The sequence below is a fragment of the Protopterus annectens genome, chromosome 1.part1 (assembly GCF_019279795.1).
Source record: "Protopterus annectens isolate FY-2018-M chromosome 1.part1, PAN1.0, whole genome shotgun sequence".
NCBI lineage: Eukaryota > Metazoa > Chordata > Ceratodontiformes > Protopteridae > Protopterus > Protopterus annectens.
In genome coordinates, this window is record NC_056726.1 from 174896393 (window position 1) to 174918434 (window position 22042).

Sequence of the window (22042 nt, forward strand, 5' to 3'; positions counted from 1 at the left end):
ACACATACTCCCAGATTCCATGTTGATGTTATACACATACCTAACAATCCATTATTGCACATACTCTGGTCAAGGCTTGACAGGATGTTGGTGTTAATATGACATATTTTGGAATAGCTGTCATACACTTTGGGTGAGATGCTACAATGACAGGTTTGTTTTCATATACATTCTCTTTTTATGTTCAGGTCTAACTATCCATTATATGTCAGTATAAGCTGCCTACATTTCTTGGATCATCACACTGATTTGTCAGGGGAACAGGTTTGGGCCATTTATCTGGACATGCTGGACAGATCAGAACAGTTGAGGGGTATGACTATGCATACAGCTTACTACTTGAGCATTCTAGCAAAGTCTGTACAGTTGTTGGGTTTAATTATGCATACAGCTTTCTATCTGAACATTCTCACAAACTCTGTACAGTTGTGGGGTATGATTATGCATACAACTTACTACCACTCCTGGGATTCAAACCCCTGCTGTGTGTGGTAAAAACATTTCAGTTGACATCACAGTACACTGTGCTATCAGGGATTTGGTTTGAAGCATTCCAATGGTTTCTGTCTAAGTGTCCCTCAATTGTTATACTGAACTTCCTACACATTTTAACTGAGTTCAACAGTGTGGGTAACACTGCTTAATACAACAGTACTATTTATAGAATGCAACACTACAACAACATATGAAAGCAGAATATACACAAGCACTCCAGGGGTTATACTTTTATTCACAAGATATTACACCTTTATTTCCACACAGCCTATATGACAGTCTTCCTGCCATATTGTCTGGTTTATTCAGTACATCCCATACACAATGCATTTTTATACTGGTACAACACTTTCTAGAACTGTTATATTTATCTCTTATGACAGTACATGCAAGATTATTACTAACCTGCCTCACGACACAACCTTTACAGTCTAGCAGCATGGGCTTGCTGGTTCACAGCCCGCTCGTCTGCAGCTGTCAGAGAAATACAGTGATATTTAGTCATTACCTGTCCATAGTATACACAAGCTAGGCAATCATTATCTATGTAGTAGAATGGGTACTTAATGCTGGGGCATTGGCCATCTGCCTTGATTCTTGGATCCACTGCTCCAAGAGATCACCCCTCTGTCACTTCAGGTCAGCATGGTGATGCCTGATCTGCTGACCAGTCTGGGGGATACCAGTGGCACTGGTGTGGTCACGGGTGAGACTGTCCCAGGCCTCCACTTTATACTGAGAGCCCTGGTACTGGCCCTGCATTAGTCTCTCCTCATGGTGTTTTACCAGGAGCCATACCATGAATCTGGACTCCTGGGTGCCCCAGTGCTGTGCTCTAAATTGAGTGCCTTCCCCAACTCCAGCCATTCTGCCTACAGTAGGGAGCTGCAACCAGTTATGGGAATTATTGGTGCCTGTGGGGTTTAAATATGCCTTATTTTCCACACTTTCCTGTGATTGGACGGTTTTGAAAAGGCTAAGCTCTGGGCACACCTGCTTATATAATGCTTGCATTGCTTAAAGGGGTATACCACTGGGCAGATTGAGTTAGCCGGCCTACACATTGCTTACACCATCAGAATGATTAAGGCACTTTAAAGCAGTTGTAAACGGATGTGCACGTGTTTGCGCTGAGCTAAGCACTGTTAACTTCTGGTTACAGTTTCTTATACTCAGTTAGCTTCCAGATTGCTTAATCTGTGTAGGCAGTGCTTACCCCTGCGCAAACGCCCATAAACACGCTTACTTGTGCTTACATACGCTTACTACTTCTTAGTTGTGCTTAAACCTACTTACTAGTGCCTTATTCATTATGACACTGATACTTCACATGTGCATTTCCTGCAGTACTCTAGTTCATAAATATGTGTTATTTCTTGGGTTTTGCAATAAAAAATTGGTTGTAACATGCTTTGCCATGTCAAATAGACTGTGCTGCAGTGGGATTTGAACCGGGAATGTCTACTCATTAGGTAGATGTTCTGCCCACTACACTGCTGTGCTGCTTCACTTGCATATATCTTCCTTGTTATCCTCTTCAGCCTTTTAAGCTGCTTTAACCATAGTTAAGCGATGGGCACACCTGCACACCTACGGTTAGCTGCACTCAGACTTATAAAAAAATAAATACAAGGGTTTCTTCATTTACTTTTTATGTATTGTTGCAGTTGTACACATGGGGAACTGTTGGTGGGAATATGCGGACACCTATGAGTGATCTCGCTCATTTCTTACCACTTTTTGCTGTTCTACATTGCAGGGGCATGTTTATTCTGAGAGCTCTGCTCTCAGACACGCCCCCTTCACTCATACATGCTCTGTGTAAGCCTAAGAGCTTGGGCAGCGCACCTTCATTAATATGCATGGCGTGCTGCCGTCTTGCTCCTAAATGGGTGCTTCCGTGCAGGACTAAGCTAGTCCTGCACGGAAGATTAATGAATCTGGGGGATTGATGTTCAATTTTCAATGTTCAAGTATCAGCCTTCAGCCTCACCAGAGATTATTACTGTCCATTCTCCACCTAGTTAAGGACCAACAAATCCTTTCTCCACTCCATAAGTCAATTTGGTTTTTAAAAATATCAACACTATCAACCTGTCTAATCTCCAAAGGCAAAGAATTCCATCCTTTTCAATGTCTATGCTGAAAGTAATTGCTACCTAATTTTGTGTGCATCACCTTAAAGCAACTGATTATTTGTAATTCATTTATTGTGATGTAAAAATACAATCCCCATTAAATAACCAAAATCTGGATTTTTAAAACATTTGTAAATCTAAATTATATATCCCCTTAAGTGTTTATAGTAAACAGAAAATAGATTTCAGTGTTTGGTTGGTTTCACAAGAGAGAAATTATGGCCCTCTTATGTTTTATGTTAATTGCAAAGAACCTTGCACCTTTTTCAGCTTACCAACATCAGTTCTAGAGTATAAACTAAAGCCTGAACAATATTCCATGAGTGGTCTAATAACGGTGTGGCCTAATAACCGGTTTATAAAGCTGGATCATAACCAGTTCATCCCATGAAGAAACAGCTCTTAGGAATGTTCTAGTTGAATACCATTCCTCAAGTTTTTATTCACTTAACATTCAAAAGTCATTTAGTTATTAATAGTAATTCCTACATCTCCATGATGCAAGATTTCCTTAATAATAGTACTATCCACAGGCCAGCCTATTTTATTTCGACCTATATAGGTTCATAGGTTCATAGGTAGGTACTAGGCTATCGGCCCTGGGGCCTATACAAGCCCAGCCAAAAAGGTACCCTGGCTTTTGCCACCCAAGAAAATTATTTTTCTGTGCCACTGTCGAGCAGAGTCACAGAGGTGATCCCTGGGGTGAATTTCCTATTTTCCATCCAATCATCAAGATTTTTCTCGAAGAGTGCTAATGAGGAACTTTGTTTGATATAGATAGGTAGTTTATTCCAGAGTATGGGAAGTCTCTGTGACAGGAATCTATCCCTCCGGCATGTTCTGTTTATTGTGGTGACAAGGTTTAGGTCCCTAGAGTGTGTAGCTCGGAGGGATTGGGATTTCTTTAAGTGGAGCATGTCCAACAGCTCTGGGTTTGACATAGCTTTGTATGTTAGGCAGAGATCACCTCTAAGTAGGTGATATGCGACGGAGTAAAGTGGAGTTTTTTGAGATGGTCTGCGTAGGGCATCTGTTTGAGGCCGGTAATCCTTTTTGTGAGGTATTTCTGCGGCCTTTCCAGTTGTTGTAGATGTCTTGTGAGGTACATACCAAAAGGGGCATTGTACTCTATAATGGGTCTAATGAGTGATGAGTAGAGGGGAACAATGACCTCTTTTTTTTCTGGATGAGAAACCTTTTGTGATGAGATGTGCCACTTAGAAGGATTTCCTGACTACTGTGGCGATGTTATTATCAAAGGAGAGACTGCTGTCCACCTGTGTCCCAAGGGCTCTTATCACACTTTCGGTGTTAAGTATACTACCGCCTATGTTGTAGTTCATGGGTACAGAGTTTTTACCAAAGGGGATGACAATGCACTTTTTTGTATTGAGCTTGAGGCCATGGCTTTGACACCAGGCATCCGTCTCAGTGAGGCCTTTTTGTAGGATGTCCACATCATTAGGAGTTTCGATTATGGCTCCTAGTTTGCAGTCATCTGCGAACTTTGTTAGCCAAAGACCTTCTGTGTTAGCCTGTACTTCAGAGAAGTAGATACCAAACAGGAGAGGACCCAGGACTGAACCCTGTGGTACTCCACTTGTCACTGGTCTGAAGTCGGATTTGGAGTCTGCTACTTTCACAGTGTGGGTTCTATCAGTGAGCCAGTTGGCAACCCATCTTGTGACATAGGGATTTATACCTAGTTTAGTGAGTTTATCTATAATTCCAGAGTTGGGGATGGTGTCAAAAGCCTTGCCAAGATCAAGATAGGCTGTGTGAACCACCTAACCCTTGTCTACGGCTTTGGTGACTGCTTCAAAGAAGTCTATCAAGTTTAGTAGACATGATCTGCCTTTTACAAACCCAAACTGGGTGGGATCCAGAGTTTGGAGATTATCAATGTCTTTGTTTATAAGTTCCATGATGATACGTTCTATGGCCTTGCAGACCAGGCTCATCAGGCTAATGGGGCGGTAGATCCAGGGGTCCATGGTGGCTCCCCCCTTGTGGAGTGGGATAACCATTGCTGTGTGCCATTCAGCAGGCACAAAGCCTGAGGTGAGGCTATGACTGAACATGGTACTTAGGTGGGTTGCCAGTTCATTCTGGAGTTCGTGTAGAATGCAGCCTGGGATGTTGTCTGGTCCCATGGATGCTGTGTTCTTGGCTTTGAAGAGTGTGTTTTTTACCTGTGCAGCCGTGATTACTGGAACTTTGCATTCTTCCAGTATAGAGATGGGCTCTTTAGGGGGTGAGAGGGGGGTAAAGTTAGCACTGAACCTATCTGCCAGGATGTTGGCAATATCAGTTGGGTCTGTATATTTAGTGCCATTGTGTTGTAACTCAGAGCAGATCTGAGTGTTGCCATTGAAATTCTTGACATAGCTATAGAATGCTTTGTGGTTGTCTTTAGAATCAGTGGCGATTTTGTTTTTGTAACTAGCTTTGAAGGATTTTATCAGGGATCACAGCTTCTTCCTGAGGCTGACCAGGGAGCTCCTCCACTCGTGGGATTTTACTCTCTTTTTCAAGAGTTTCTTCCTTCTGTTGTACAGTTTGTTTATGGCAGGGGACCACCAGATTGGCTTCCTTTTTTTGGAGGATAGCGTCTTGGTTCTGTTTGGGATAGCATGATCCACGCACACATGTAAGTGCTTATAAAGTGCAATTTTGTAGGATTCAGTAGTCGTAACTGTATTGTCCATCTGCATGTGTGTCATGAAGTTCACCACTTCTGTCTTAAGAAGCATGAAGTTGGCTTTGGAGAAATTTTTTACCATGGTTTCCTTAATGGGGGGTGGAGGCAGGATGTGGATATCTAGGGTAATTAGCTTATGGTCGGATCTAATCAATGAGGCATTGACTTCAGGTGTGGAACACTGGTCACTCATATTGGTAATGACTAGATCTAGTATATTGTTACCCCTGGTGGGAATGTGGATAAGTTGATCCAGGGCATTGAAGTTTATGAATTCCAGAAAGCGTTGAGTGAGGAGTTGTTACATGAGTAGTTTTCCCAGTTAATGGTGGAGTAGTTGAAATCACCCATTATTAGGGTGTTTGGTTGAACCCTAATATTTTCCAGTACATCAAGAAAAGAGGAGTGAGAATCCTGGGGCATGGTGGGTGATCTGTAGCAAGCTACAATTTGGATTGCAGTTTTGCCCAGAGTTAGATGCACTTGGATAACCTCGGCTGCATTATGCTGAGCAACTAGCCTGGAGGTGTGGATATCCTTAATGAATATGGACACACCTCCACCTTTGGTGTTCCAGTCCAGGTTACTTGGCCGAAAAGTGTGGTATGAGTTATAGCCTGGTAGTGCAGGGGTGCTCTCTGGAGCCTTGAACCAGGTCTAAGTCACTGCACAGATATTGATGTTCTCCATTTTAAGGAGTGCCTCGAGTGAGTGCATTTTGAGATTTAGACTTCTAACATTGAGTAGCATCACCCTCAGTTTTTGCTTGCCTGTTCCTGTTACGGTGGTGAATTTGTCATTTGAACCTTGCCTAAAAAATGCACTATAGGGGCAGCAAGATCCTTAGCTAGTATCCGGAATCCCAGGGGTGACAGGTGCAGGCCATCTCTGGCAAAGCATCATGGTCTGTTGACCATGTCATCCCAGGCAGACAGATACTGGATCCCTTTAGAATGACACCAGAAGCTTAGCCAATTGTTGAAGTCCATCATTTTGTCCTTGTACTGCGGTATCATTCTGGGCAATGGCAGAATGCTACTCAGGTCTAGGGTCATACCTGCCTGGGCTACAAGATCAGAGAGCTCTTCCATGTCTCTTTTCATGTAGTCCAGGGAGGTACGTCTCAGGTCGTTCACACCAACATGGACAATGACAGAGTCATATTTGTACTTTTTGTGGACTGACCTGAGTGTGTGGGTTATCTGGCGGATCCCGGCACCCGACAGGCAGCTGACAGTAACCTTCTCCTTGTTTAGCCTGGTGAGTGGGACATCAGTGTGCCTGACTATAGAGTCATCTATGACTAGTGTGTTGGGTACACTGTTTTGCCTTATTGGCTGTGGTTGAGTGGCACACTGAGTCTGCGGGCTATGTGTCATTTGGGTTGTGTTGGGGGGTAGAGGTTGCTTGCATTTCTGCTTTGGAGGTCTCTGTTGCTTGAGCAGATTATTATTGAGAGCCTCCGTGAATGTTTTTGTGTTTCTATGTGTGGATTTTGGTGGTGTAGATTTAGTGAGACTATGTGATGAGTGTGGTGTGGTGCAAGTGTTTACCTTCTCCTCTTGACTGTCAAGTTCAGTCTTGATTTGAGAGAGCTTTACCTCCAGTTTGGCTAGATAAGTGCATCTCTCACAGGTTGTAGTGTTGGGTGGTAGGAGGAGAGGGTTGTCTGTGTACATGAGGCAATTTCTACATTGCCTCAAGATGCCCAGATTCATCAGATAGACAGGAGGGAACACTGGGAGCTGACCCTTGGACATGCCTGAATAAAAAAACTATTTTCCTCTAGATAAGTGAGGAAAGTGAGTACAAGAGCTGTTTATCTCTAAGCAAGTGAGGAAAGTAAGTACCAAAACTGTTTTCCTCTAGGTAATGAGGAAGGTTGAGTGCTGTAGTAATTAGTAGGTTATTTAGTGCTTACAAGTTCTGAACAAGTGCTGATCACGAATAAGCAAATTCAAGTGCTTAAAGTAAGAATCCGTATCTGGACGAAACTAGTTACAGGAAAGGGGGGAAACAAGTGCAAATGTGGATTTTTAAATCAGAAAGTTGAGAGAGATGGAAAAACTGCCCAAACGGCCAATAACTACAATTTCTGGGCCAGAACCATTCCTTATGTGGTAGATAGGTTACCTAGTGCTTACCACTTCCACTGATAAGCTAGAAGGCTTCCCACCAACACAGAAAGCTTGAAGGGGGGGGGGGGCTCAGAAGCTTACATACAGTCCTGGATACAGCAAATCTGAATCTGGACTACACTAGTTACAGGAAAGATATTTTATATATGTATATATATATGTATACAGAAAAGTAGCTAAAACAGCAGTCAAAACAATTCAAATGCAGTGCAAGCTAGCACACTTGAGTATGCAGCAATGCTAGACCAAACAGTTTAAAAAATGAAATTAAATTAAAAATGACTAAAAACAATGCATAGGGAGTCTATTAGATAGAATGAGGTAAAGAGATGGGACTGGGGGGAGTGTCCCAGATCAAATCTACAGTGAGGGCGGGCAACTGCAAAAACCTTCAAATTTAAACAATAACACAGGAATAACACCTTCAGCAGAGATCTGAAAAACTATACAGTGAAGCAAAAGTAACAGTGCACAACTCTGAAGTCAGCCAGCAATGATATAATACTAGTACACAACTCTGAAGTGCCAGAAAAATATATTCAGCTCTTTATATCTCCAGATAGTTTGAAGAGCACTCTTTCAGGACACAGGAAGACTCCAGCAATGATACGCAGACTTTTTTACTAACAGGGTCTAACTGTATGCAAGTAATCCTTGAGATGGTCAGATAACACACAGGATGTAAAACCAGTTATACCAACTTAAGACACAGAGAAATAGGGGGAGGGGGGAAAAACACCTTCAGCAGAGATCTGAAAAACTATACAGTGAAGCAAAAATAACAGTGCACAACTCTGAAGTCAGCCAGCAATGATATAAAATTAGTCAAACAACAATTACCAGTACACAACTCTGAAGTGCCAGAAAAATATACTCAGCTCTGTATATCTCCAGATAGTTTGAAGAGCACTCTTTCAGGACACAGGAAGGCTCCAGCAATGATATGCAGTACTTTACAACTAGGTCTTTTTGAAATGTATGCCATAAGACTGTGCCCATTCAAATAATGAGTCTAAATAAAGTTAAATTTCATACTAACCCTTGATTGAAGTGACCACTCGAGCCATCATGGCATCATCAGCAAATTTCCCAACCCAACACTTATTCACAACTAGAAAAGAAGATATGAAGATATGGAAGAGAAAGGGGACCAAAAATGATCCCTGGGGAACTGCTCTAGACATTATACTTTCCTTGAACTCATGCCCTTGTATAGTGACTCTTACCATTCTTTTATTTAGACAATTTACATCCATTTTATAGCATTAGAGTTAAATTTCCTTTTCTCTAAATCTTTTATTATTTGCTGATGAAGAACTATATCAAACATCTTTGATAAATCCAAATTGATCGCATCAACTATTTTCATATCCAAGGCCTCATCCACATCAGAGTAAAAGCTTATTAAATTTGTAGCAGTAGACCTCCCCAGAAAAAAAAAAAGTAGGTGTATATTGTAATATAGCTGACCCATCAAACTTGGCATTATTGTTATCAAAAGTATCTTAAAACACTTCCAATAAAGCTATCTAGACTTATAAGCCTAAAGGTTTTAGTATCAAATATACCACCGCCATTATTAATTTGAATGGGGAGGGAGCACATAATTCATAAATTGTTGGATCAAATGTGATAACACTTCCTTAATACTCTCTTTAATGGAAGAAAAGAACAAACCATTCATAGGTTCATAGGAGGTTACTAGGCTAGTGGCCCCAGAGCCTTTACAAGCCTAGTCATGTTAATTCCAAGTATTCCCATTTGTTCTTTTTTGGGTAGTTCACAGAATGAATTTATGAACAGAGCGAGTCTGTGATCAACACTGTTTACCCCTGTCCATGAGGGACATTGGTGCCACCCTAGGGGAGAATTTGCTGCCTCCCATCCAATTAACTAGGCTGAGTTTGAATCGGTTCAGTGAGGATCTCTATTTTACGTGAATAGAAAGTCTATTCCAGAGAAGTGACACTGTCTGGGAGACATATTTGTCTCTCCAGCATGTTTTGTTAATGTCAGAAGCTAGGCTGAGATTCCTAGAGTGAGTGACTCTTGTGCCATTTGACTTGTGGATTTGCAGCATTGCCATTAGGGCAGGGTTGGATATTGCCCTATAGGCCAGGCACAAGTCACTTGTCAGTAGCCTATAAGATACAGAGTAAGAGGGCTAGGTCATGGTTTGGAGTCCCTGTATTTTCTTAGTGAGAAACCTCTGAGGTCTTTCCAGCTGCTGCAGGTGCCTGGTGGGGTGCATGCAATTTATTTAATCTAGACCTGGTACTGTATCTTTTCTTATTTTTTCTCAGAGCCCTCTCTACCAACTCCATTGATATAGGGGGACATTCACAATCAACCAAATTCATTACTAAATGAATGCTCTCCAATGAACAATTTCCCCTGTAAAGACCCCCCCTCCCGAGTTAACCAAATGATTGACTAGCACACTTGGATCCATTTCTCATTGATCTTTGTGTATCAAATAAATATTTGACTTCACGATTTTGCTACATTGTCTGACATATTTATAAAATGATTTTTTTTACTATCTACCTCATGCCATCCTAATTTCAGTTTATAGCTGTACTTAGTTTTCCAAATCAGCTGAGTAAGATCTATTGCCATTTTTCTGCACAAAGTCTTTTTGAAGTCAGGAGTTTGCCTTAACCACTCCCGAAAACCATCTTTTCCTACTCAAACACTTTCCAGTTTTAGAGTTAAACTGGGAGGGGGACAGTTCTTCTTAGAAACATGTCCCCTTTTCCTTCTGGAACAAACCTTTTTAATGAGAGAGACTAATATAGAATTTGGTGCACATCTTTTCTACTGAGAAGTCAATAAAGTAATAGTCATAGATAGATAGAAAATCGGCTCTATAAAAATCCTTACCTAATTTAGCACTAACTTTTCTGACATGAGTTTTCCAACAGAAATTAAATTTAAGTATTGAATGAACCAAGATACTCATGAGATTCAAAACAGTAACATAAATAATGTCAACTTCCCGGGAAGACAGCACAACATGACAGCTACTGGTTTTCCTTGTTGGATGGTATAAATACTGAAAAGCTCCTAGCTCAAGCAAAAAAGACAGAATATGATTATCCAGCCTACTACATCTTTTCAAAATTTTCCAATCAATTCAGGAGAAATTAAGGTCTCCCTGAGTATAAAATTACTCCCTAACACAGACCTTTTCAATTCTTCATCCCATACCTTCTTCTCTAGCTTATTTAGGAAAGGAGGTCTTTAAAAGCATATAATATTTCATGTTTTCCCTTGTCGCAAATAGTTATATTTATAATTTCACAAATGTCATTGTTGAATAAGACTTCTTGATAAACAGTTCACATTTTATTTTTACATAGAGAACCAAGTAGAGAAAGTATTAAAATTAAAGGTATATTGCAAAATGTAAATTCTACGTACCCCATAGGCTAGACCAGCTATATCTATAGATGTGCTGCTTCCCAGACTTGCACATGGTTACCCATTATTCCTGTCTTCTCCCAAGCAATGAAAACTAATACAGATCACAACAATCAAAATGCTTAGTTTCACTAATCTATCTGATAACAGAGAACATTATTATGTTACTCTAAATATATCAGAATGACCATCATTTAAAGCCAGAGCCATTTTTCTTCTAAATACCTTAATATTTAAGTTACTGCATGAAAGTTATTGTCCACATTTTAGGAAAAGATTGATACTCAGCAGCTCTATTTATTCAACAAGAGGACATAAAGGTACAAAACTCCTTAAACCCCCTTTTATTCTTACAAGTGTATAGACAAATATTTAGGCATATCTAAATACAAATAAACAACATATATAAAAGAACATGAGATGCACCAAACACCAGGAAATACATACATAAACACATAGGATTTTACTTTTAAAATGTGTTTGTAAATACTGTTAAAAATACAGGGTGTATACATGTGAAAATTGGTGTTTTAATGCAAAACATAAGGAATGTACATGTGAGAGTAGGTGATATTAGAAAAATAGGAATAATGCTAGGTAAGTGGTCACAGCAACCATAGTAAGCCTAGCCATATATACCTTTAAGTAGACCTACTTAGAAGTTCTTGCCACCCTTTACAGGTACTTAATATTGCTCTTCTCCCAAATCAGGCAGGGTCATACATGATATCCCTGGTATAAATTTACATCTACATATCCAATCATCAAGACTAGCCTTAAAGCAGATAAAGTAGTACTTTGCTTGATTTTAGTGGTAGCTTATTCCACTGGCTGTGAATATGTTGAATTAGGAAACTATCCCTCGAGGAAGTCTTCTTTATTTATTTGTGAAAATTTAGATCCCTAGCAGGAGTGTTTGTAGAACCACTGATTTTGGAAAGAAAAAGAAAGTCAGATAGGACAAGGCTTTTCATGACTCTAAAAGTGAGACACAAGACACCTTGGAGCAGTATGTAGGCTATTGTGTATAAGAAGAGTTGCACTAATTTATTTTGATAATTGAAGAATATAAGGCCTTTATGTTTTTTTGGTTAAAAATCATTGAGGCCTTTCAAACTGAACAATTTGCTTGGATATCTACATGCCAAAGGGGGATCTGTATTCCATTATGGGTCTCATAATGGAAGAATACGGTCATAAGATGACTTGTTTGGATCTTCAAGATATTCCCCTAGAAATGAACTGGCTCAGATAGAAGGATTTCCTCACTGTGATGGAAGCATGATGACTGAATGAGAGAATGTTATCCGCATAAGTACCCAACTCTCTTATGACCACATCTGTTTGAAAAGGAGTACCACTTATAACATATGAGATGGATACAGCACTTTTACCAAATGCTACTGTGCTGTACTTTTTTGCATTTAACTTGGGACCATTTTCCATACACCAGGTATACTCACATTCCAAACCTATTTAGAGCAGTGCAGTTATCAGTGGATGAAAGGATAACAGTACACAGATTGCAGCAATCAGGAATATTAGCTTGGATGTCTAAAAAATAAACAGGAGAGAGGCCAACACTGATTCCTGTGCTACATCACTAGTTGTAATTTTACATTCAGAGAGGGTAACCGTAACTCTCACTACTTGGGATCTGTGCGACAGATGACTTAAAATCCACTGCACAATGTAGGGGTTTACATTAAGTTTGTCTAACTTTTCAGTAATATCATTATGGAGAATAGTGTCATAAGCCTTATCCAGGTCAAGATAAGCAGCATGCTAGATTAGATTCAGGAGACAAGACTTGACCCTTACAAAACCAAACTGGCTGGGGTTTAAATCAGTTAAGTTTCCTGTATCTGCAAAAAAGAGTTCTGCCATGATACATTCAATGGATTTGCATATAAAGATGGTAAGGCTGCTGGACCTTTAATTATCTATCTATGTAGAACAGCAACCTTTGTGTAGATGAGTCACAGTGGCTGTTCTTCAAGCATTAAGGACTAACCATATGGATGGCTGATAGTGAACATTTTCATTTTTGGTGGTACAAGTGTGTCAGCCAATACATGGGTAATTGAAGTCAACTAGTAAGAAGATATTTGGTTTGGTATTTAAATGCTCAGAGATATTAAGGTAAATTCCATGACTGATCATGTATGGAGATCTGCGGCTAGCAATGAATTAATAGCTGGATTTCATAGGGATGATTTGGATCTCATGGAGCTTGAAGTTAGGTTTATTGGAAATTTGGGATGAGGTGATGGTGTTTCTGACAAATACAGATAATCCACTGCAGTTAACCAAGGGTCTGAATGTAAGAAAGGTACTCTACCCCTATACAGAAGGAGTGCTGATATTGCACTGAAACAATGTCTCAGTAACTATACGGATATGAATGAGGACCTCAAGTTCTGGCATGTTTCTATTTAGACTCCTACCATTCAGTAGTGCTACCATGATGGTGTCTAACTTTGGGTCTGAGTTTGCTATGTAGAAATGCCCAGTAGGGAGACTCTGTCTAAAAGTGGCTCTATAGGAACAGCAAAAGCAGTAGCCCATATAAGGAAGCCTTGGTATGAAAGTTGAAATCCTTTACTGACAAAACAGAAAGTCTTAGCTACCATTTCATGCCAAGTTGATATATAATCTCTTTAGAATGGCACCAACTATTTGATCAATTGTTAAAGCCAGATATCTTTATGCCTAGGCATCATTCCTGGCGAAGGGAAGATACTACTAAAGACCAGCGTGCTTCCTGCCTCTGAAAAATGAATAATAAGTTCATCATGTCTCTCTACATTGTCCCTCTGGGAGGAGTGCTTCAGGTTATTCACTCCCACATGGGCCACCAATTAGTTGTAGTCATATACATATCTGGTTAAAGTAATATCAAAGCCATTGAGACAACATGGATCCTGGCACTGGAAAAGCAGCTTATGGTCATTCTGCTCTTGTCCAGTCTGTTGAGTGTGGAATATGAAGGCCTAACTATACAGTCACCTATGACTAAGATGTTTTCCTATGTGGCAACAGACTTAGTGGGCTTTACAGACCTAGACGTGCTTTCCTGGTGACTCTTTGGTGATTTGTATGGAGCTGCAATATGTGGGAGTTGAGAAGGAGTTTGAGTTGCCTCGTGTGTTCACAGCAGAGGTCTTTTAGAGCTCATTCTAAAAGACTTTGCCATTTTTTTTTCTTTACAGCATTAGTATAAGCCAAGGCAAACTGAGAACTCTTCTGCTTTTAAAAATCACCTGCACACTGACTTACTCAGATATGGCTATGCCACTGTTCTACAATATTTAGCTAATCTTTTATACAGCAACCTCCTTTGTCCATATTTCCATGAAATGTGACTAACAACTACTACAAAGCTCTCTTCAAGCACAACATATCATTAATTTTGTTTAGATTCTGAATATGCTCCTGGCTAGTTTTTTTCTACAACAATCATCTTCATCCATTTTCCAAAGCTCTCTTTAACCTGGAACTCCTTTTACATATATTGAATATCTCCCTCAGTATTTGTATTATTAATCCTGATAACATATTTTGCCACCTTAATAGTAATGGATTGTTTCTTACTTCTGTATATTTGAATTAGTTTTACAATACATAGCCTTGCATATCAAAGTACTGTAGTTTGTAGCAAGTTAAATAAATAAACACATATGTTATAGGCTTCTTGGTGTGTTGTGACTGATGTGATGCTATGGAGGTATGATGCTTACAGACAGTGGCCTAATGCAAGAGGTTTGCCTCCATCTTTTATAAATATTGACATATTTTGCAGATTGTTCTGTCAATTGGTAGAAGCAGTGAACAGATGATAAGTAAAAGGAAGTTGCTACACAGTTTTAGAACACCTAATGCAACCAGACTGGCCACATATGGAGTGAGAGAAGACTTTGAGCCATGTTGCCAAAGAGTGGACATAGTACTCAAGGGTTGGGCGATACCACAGTAAAGGACCCTAAATATTTAAGGACAAGTTATTTAGGATGACACTCTGAAGTTTAATTAGATGATAGCTAGTTTAAAAGCATTTAGCGAAAAGACAGAATTAGATTTGTCAAGAATTATAAATAGTAGTGATTTACATAGTGTGTACTACCTGGTGATTACTAGCTTTGGTCTTGTCACAGCTACACTCAACTAGGAATCAATGTTCATTTACTCCTTCTCCCACCCTAAGCAAAACACATAGCCCAAGGATTATCACTGACCCCAAACTTATTCCTGAGGAGTAGATGACAGGCTCTTTGATGATCAGCAGTCTTCCCCAATTTGTATTGTTTTATACACTTTTAGTAGCCTTCTTATCCTTGATGAGAGCTAATCTGCACAAGGGTTAAAAACCAGATCAGTCAGAGAAGTTCCACACAGTCACAGAGACAGTCATTAAAGTCAAAAACTTAAGGGGCAAGTCATTTACTTAGTAATCGGAATTTACATAACATTGAAGTAAATTTTGGACATTATGTATGGATATGCAGCATATTTATGAATGTACAATTGTATAAAACTTTGCAACTCATTTTCTTGTTTGAAATTCTGAGATACATTGCGTGGACATACTATTGCTGCATTCTTATTAACGTGAAGTATGAAGTAAGCATGCATGTTAAGCTATTTCCTCATAACCAGATGTGAATGTATGAAAAATACAGAAAAGGTTTACTTGGCCAATTAACAGATGATAAACAAGCAAACAAAATAAACAAATAAATGGTTCCAGCTCTTCTCCTTCTACAACTCTTAACTGAATGCTCATACTCCACCTGAAAACTGTGAGCAAGATGAGAAGGACCAGGACCACCAGGACACTTAGGGCAATAATGACGATGATCAGAACGCTGAGGCCTGCATAGAAACAAGAGTATATGCTGTTGGACTTACACTTTGCAATATAAGGCAAGAAAACAATCAAAAGTTCAGGAGGAGTACATGAACAGTGTTTAATACAGTGCAAGAAAAACAATATGAGACACAACGTTATGCTGTAAGAATTATGACAATGTGCACTCTGCTAGTCACTGGATAACCTTGTACGTTAGACATACTTATGAATAGCTATGGAAAGATGGCATTCATCTCAGTAGCTACAATGATGGACATGGTTTGATACTTTTCCATGAAATATGACATAATCGTGTTTTACTTTATAGTAAATATGTATATAAATGGCAGTAAATATTTAATTCTGATCATTGTAATGTACTTAAGGATTCTCTGTAGCACCTAGTCAATATTGTATACGTTGTAAAATATTTGCTCAACTATGTTAGCACCTTATCTTTATATGAGTAAGTTGTCAGTGTGAATTTTCTTGGGGCCTGGAGGTTCAGATATACATGTCAAAGTAATGGACTGAAGATTGTAACCGATCCCATACACAACAAATCATCACATAACCAGAGATTCCTGAATTTCATTCTTTTTGCCCATGTTTAGCAATGGCATGGCCCGGACTGGACATGCAAGATTAGAACCCATCAACAGAATCTTACTCTAACTCAGTCATCCATGCATCAGCCTTATTGAGTGATGTACAATCACAGGTCCATTAACTTAAATAAACATAATGTCTTTAAAGGAGTTTAAAAAAATGCTTTTATGATATGAAGTACCAGCAATATAGTTAGGTTTTCAGCATCATTCCCGCTGTCTACAAATCCTCACATTTAGATAGTGGCATGTACAGATGACACAATTGTGGCTGCATATTTCTACAGCAATGGCTTACCATCCTTCCTCACAATCTATAGTTGCTGGAACACATAGCATGTCCTTAGATGCCAGCCAAATAAACTGCAAAGAGGTGCATGCTGCCCCACCTGGCTTACACTTGCCAAAAATAATTATTTATGGAGGTACTACTATATCTTACTCAGCAGTGAAGCATCCAGGTCAAACTCGTTCATCACTCCTCCCTCCAGTGATGAATATTAAGGGATTGCCTCACTTTTTAACTCATTAACATCCGGCCACACTAGAATTTCATGCTTCCTTACACCTGCACAGTTCCTGGCTGGATGACCTTCCATAAGCTAAATTGCTGAGAATGCAATTTTACAACTTGCCTGTAAAAAGTGCACATATCTTGAGAAATAGATGTTATAAAGACAGTGAAAATATGAAGGTTGTAAAACACACATTCCTCATCACAATGGAGATATTTGTCAGCCAGAGATAAAGCAGCTTTTTATAGTGAGTATTAAATTAAACAATATATACATTTTTATTGCACTCTAACCAGAGTAGATAGACCGAACTATAATGGTGACTTTTGTTCATGCTGATGTGGTCTTCCTTTTGCTCCAAAGCAGTTTTGTCAAGGTTAGTTCATTTTTGAGATGTTTACAGAAATATGGAATATATGCATATTTAATGGGCAAATACATATAAATATTCTGCAAAGCTGTGCTACTTAGTGTTGTGTATACTTTCATTTCATACTACAGTGTATGATAATCACTCCTTTTGGTTCAAGTTATTTGCACATTTATTAATATGTCATATATTATCAATATTGCAGGAAAATAAGTTACATTTTCTTAGTATGAAGGGCAGACTTCTTTAGGATGTCAGAGGGTTTCTTATTGGGTCTATATTACAATGTCAAAAGATGAGTTCACTGAACATGTCTTAATCGACATGTAAATATCAACCTTTTCAAATGCCGACTGGCCACTTCAGCAAATTTTTTCCCTGGAGAAAAAATCTCTCGGCCGTACACAAACAAACCAAACTTTCAAACCCTACATAGTGGGAGACTTCGCCCTCCACACCCCCCGAGGTAGGAGGCTGTCCCCCTCACCCCCCCTAACTAAATATACCAACTCTGAGATCACACTACTGGGGGAAAAAGGGAAATTCCCAAAGATAACCAAGCGATTGTTTCCCCTGGGAAAAATTTCGCTCAAGTGGTTGTTTGGCATTTCAAAAGGTCGATATTTACATGTCAATAAAGACGTGTTCAGTGAACTAATCTTTCGACATAGTAATATAGACCCTTCATATCATACCTCTGTTCCCATGGCAGTTGAAAGGTAAACCACAGATGCAGCGCCTGCTGTGCAATGTAGTAGTATAGAGTGTGTGTATGTGTGTGCTTGTGTGCATGTATCTGTGTGTACATGCATGTGTGTGTGTGTGTGTGTGTGTGTGTGTGTGTGTGTGTGTGTGTGTGTGTGTGTGTCCGTGTGTGTGTCTTTCCTTCCACTCATACACCAAACTCCAGCTATTGTGCTGCTTTGAAAGACTGAAGCACTAATTGTCTGCCCTTTTGATGCTGCAGTACCATCTGACTTCCACTAGAGAGCAGCCACACAGCCAAGCCAAGCAGTAACTCATCTCAGTAACATATGAGACTGTTTTTTAAATTCTCATCGCTTTTTCTGTATTCAAATATCAGGATGAAAACGGGCCATGTATATAATTCTCTGCAGTGTTTTACAGCTGCAGTAATAAAGTCTATACGACAGTCAGTGAACTATTAGGACATAAATCACATTTCCATCTATTCATTTATTTTGCTTGAAAATTTAAAGGTAACACTGCGTCAAAGTGAAAGATGGAGACATTCTGAGTGCTCCTGATCAGGGTGTAGCTGTTTGACTTTGGTCAGGGCATGTTACTGTGTAGCTGCAGTGTTCTTTGGAGGCACAAGTTGATGTCTTAAGTTTTATTAATTTATTCGAGTTTTTGCAGTGCTTGTTCAGTGTTCAACTAGGTCTGCTTGGCTCCCTGACCATTTAACCCTTTCTCTGCCAATTTCTTTTGACCAGGATGTAATTTTGGCCAGACAATGTGGCTGCGGTGTTTTTGGAGTGAAGATTTTGAGATTTATTTCAGTTTAATTGTTATTTTTTTAGCTTTAGTTTCACTTGTCTGGCTCTTGGGTATTTCAACCTGCTCTCCCTTGAGCAGTCATGAATGGGGAGACTGCACACTTTGTATGAGAAACAAAGACCAGTATTGACCAATGGAGACTGTGGAAAGGAACTAAGAAGAGCTTGAAGTTGGAGAACATTTGCACATGTTCAGAGCCATGCAAATGCCAGTGCTTACTGGTGAGGACTATGATAGTGAAATAGCAAGAAGAGAAGTAACTTTGTATTTCCATCACTTACACAAATCCATTTTGTGTTGTGACCTGTTTTAGTACTTATAGATGCCAGGTTTAGTGCAGCATCTTTTGTAAAGTTATTACTCTAGAGCTCACACTCCATCCTGTGGCTGCTTATTTATTTCCATTTACTTTAATGGGAATGTTCTTACTGTAAGCCCTTTGAAGTTGTTTGTTTTTCTTAGATGCCAAGAATGTGGTACAGTTAATACCTCTGCTGCTAAAACCAATCTGTAAAGCATTTATTTTGCTTATAATATAAAAGCTATTCATTTACCTGGAATATTTATTTATTTATTTATTTGTTTGTTTTATTTTATTTTACATTTGTTGACTGGGATAGTCAGACTGGATACATGTCCATTTTCAGCGGAGGCCTGGGGAGAAAAGCTCCAAGGCAAATCATACAGAAAGTAACAAAATCATTAAATTATTTCATAGAATTATACAGTTTCACACAGTTTGCAGACTCTGATCTAACAAGTATAGAATCATTTAAAATAACGTAAGTATATAGACTGAGAGAATTAAGACATAGTATTCAAATTATAGGGCGGCCATGGTGGTGCAGTGGTTAGCGTTGCTGCCTCACAACAAGAGGTTTTCTGGTTCAATCCTTGGCTGGGTTGCTTTCTGTGCAGAGTCTGTATGTCCTCCCTGTGGTCACGTGGATTTCCTCCAGGTGCTCTGGTTTCCTCCCAAAGATATGCTGTAGGTGGATTGAACACTCTAAATTGGCCCTAGGCATGAGTGCATGTGTGTGTGTGTGTGCCTTCTGTGGAAGGTTGGGCACTGGGCTGCCAACTTGACACCATAAAACTCACTGCCAATCATGAGCAGACAGGTGATCCGCTGTGGCAACCCCTAACTGGGAAAAGCTGAAAGAAGAAGGGAAGGAGCTAGTCATAATTAGAACAAGGACATAGCTAGTGTGTGTTTAAAATATTGCCTGAGACTTTTTTTGAATTGGGGTAGGGAGGGTTTGCGAGTAAGATCTGCAGGACGTGAGTTCCAAGTTTTGCCAATGGAGTTGACAAACAGAGAGTCCCCAGCAGAGTTATTGGTTTTAAATGTTTGAACCAGCAGTCTGTTAGATGAGCTAAGAGGCCTAAGGTTACTGTAGGGGCTGATGATGTTTTTAAGTGTAGGCATGTTGTCAGGATGGTTGAGAATTTTATAGGCCACTATCAGCTGGTTGTACTTAAGTAGGCTAGGCAATTCTAGCCATTCTAAGAGATTTAGGTTATGACAGTGGTGTGTCCTGTATGTCGTACCAGTTGCAAATCTAGCAATGTGGTTATAACAGCTAGAGAGTTTGCTAAGAGCGGATTTGTTCGAGGTGAGGATTACAGTGGAGGCATAGAGAAGAGTGGAGAGTAGATGTGAATAGTTAATAGTAGACCTAGCAAGTGGAGTAAGGAAAGGTTTAATCTTTTAAAGGAAGCCCAGTTTTTTTATTAATGGTTTTGATAGTTTAATTGACATGCAGGTCAAATTTGAGGTTATTGTCTAGTGTAATGCCTAAGAGTTTGGTTTGGGCATCTGGGGAGATTATGGTGCTGTTATTAGATTTTATGGTAAAGAATAGTAAGGAGGACCTACAAGTGGGGGAGAAAAGAATCTGTTTTGTTTTGTTGGGGTTTAAGATCAGCCGATGGTTAGAGAGCCAATTTTCAACAGTGTTGAATGTGCTGTGGGTTAATGTCAGTAGATTTGTCGGGGAGGTGGCTGAACAAATCAAAGTGAAGTCATCTGCATATTGAATGCAGGATGCATTAGAGATGAGAGTGTGAAGGTCATTAATAAAGATAGAGAAAAGAAACGGTTCTAGTATAGAGCCCTGGGGGACATCTAGGGTGATGGGTAGTCAGGTTGAAAGTTTGTCCTCCCATAGGATGGCCTGTTTTCTACCACACAGGTAGTACTGAAACATTGGAGAGCATGGCTATCTAAGGAGATTGCCTTCAAAGTTTGGATGAGTAGGTGGTGGTTAACCATATCAAAGGCCTTACAGAGATCAAGAAAGAGGGCTGAGAAAAGGTTGTTGTTATTTCTTTTATGATTTATGGCATTAGAGAAAGATAAGAGGGCTGAGGTAGTACTATGGAATGGCCTAAAGCAAATGCTGAGAGTTAGCCAGCAAGTTGGTCTGAATGAGATAGTGCAGTAGTTGTCTGTGGACACATTTCTCCATAATTTTAGCCAGTGTTGACAGAATAGCTATGGGTCTGAAGTTTGAAAGCTCTATGGAGCTGCCTCCTTTATGGAGTGGTATAACATGAGATATTTTCCAGATGGAGGGGATGGTAGCTTTGATATAGTTCTATTGATTAGGATGTATATGGGGCATGCTATGGTGTCTGCAGCTTTCTGCAGATATTATGCAGGGAGCAGATCAGCAGTGAGGGTGGTTGGTTTTAATTTCTTAATTAGGGCTTGGATAAGTGATGTAAAAACAGACTAAAAGCTTAAGGAGAGTTGGGTACTGGGTAAAGAACTAATCAACCACAAAGTAGAATGGAGCAGGCAAATGTTTGCATGAACACACCAAAATGTTATTATAATCCAAGGTTAAAATAGTAAAATGTCCAAGTATATAAGCGCTTTCATCTCATTTTAACTGACTGATGAAGTCTCTTCAAGTCAGTTAAAATGAGGAAAAAGCACTTATATACTTGGACATTTTACTATTTTAACCTTGGATTATAATAAAATTTTGGTGTGTTCATACAAACATTTGCCTGCTCCATTCTACTTTGTGGTTGATTAGTGTTTTTTGTTTGTTTACTTTCTTCGTACTGGGTAAAGAAGCATTTGAGTTAGAGCAATTGGGAGTTAGTTGCCTAGCTAGAGACTGGATATTTTCTATGAAGAAACTATTGAAGGTATTTGCAATGTCTTCTGGGATTTATGGTTAGAGGCTGAAGGTGTTGGAGTGGGGGCTAGTCCTGGGTGTAGACGTTTATTAATTCCTGCCAAAAACTTTTGAGGATTGTTTTGATGT

The 22042-nt window shown here is 39.5% G+C and overlaps 1 protein-coding gene across 1 annotated transcript in view; it reads right to left on the reverse strand.

The window, feature by feature from the left end:
• Window positions 1-22042, reverse strand: part of LOC122814309 (heat-stable enterotoxin receptor-like) — a 900709-nt gene that overhangs the window by 319201 nt on the left and 559466 nt on the right. Inside the window, exon 7 of the mRNA XM_044086899.1 lies at window positions 15689-15770. Coding sequence (XP_043942834.1) covers window positions 15689-15770 — 82 coding nt within the window. The remainder of the gene's footprint in view (window positions 1-15688; window positions 15771-22042) is intronic.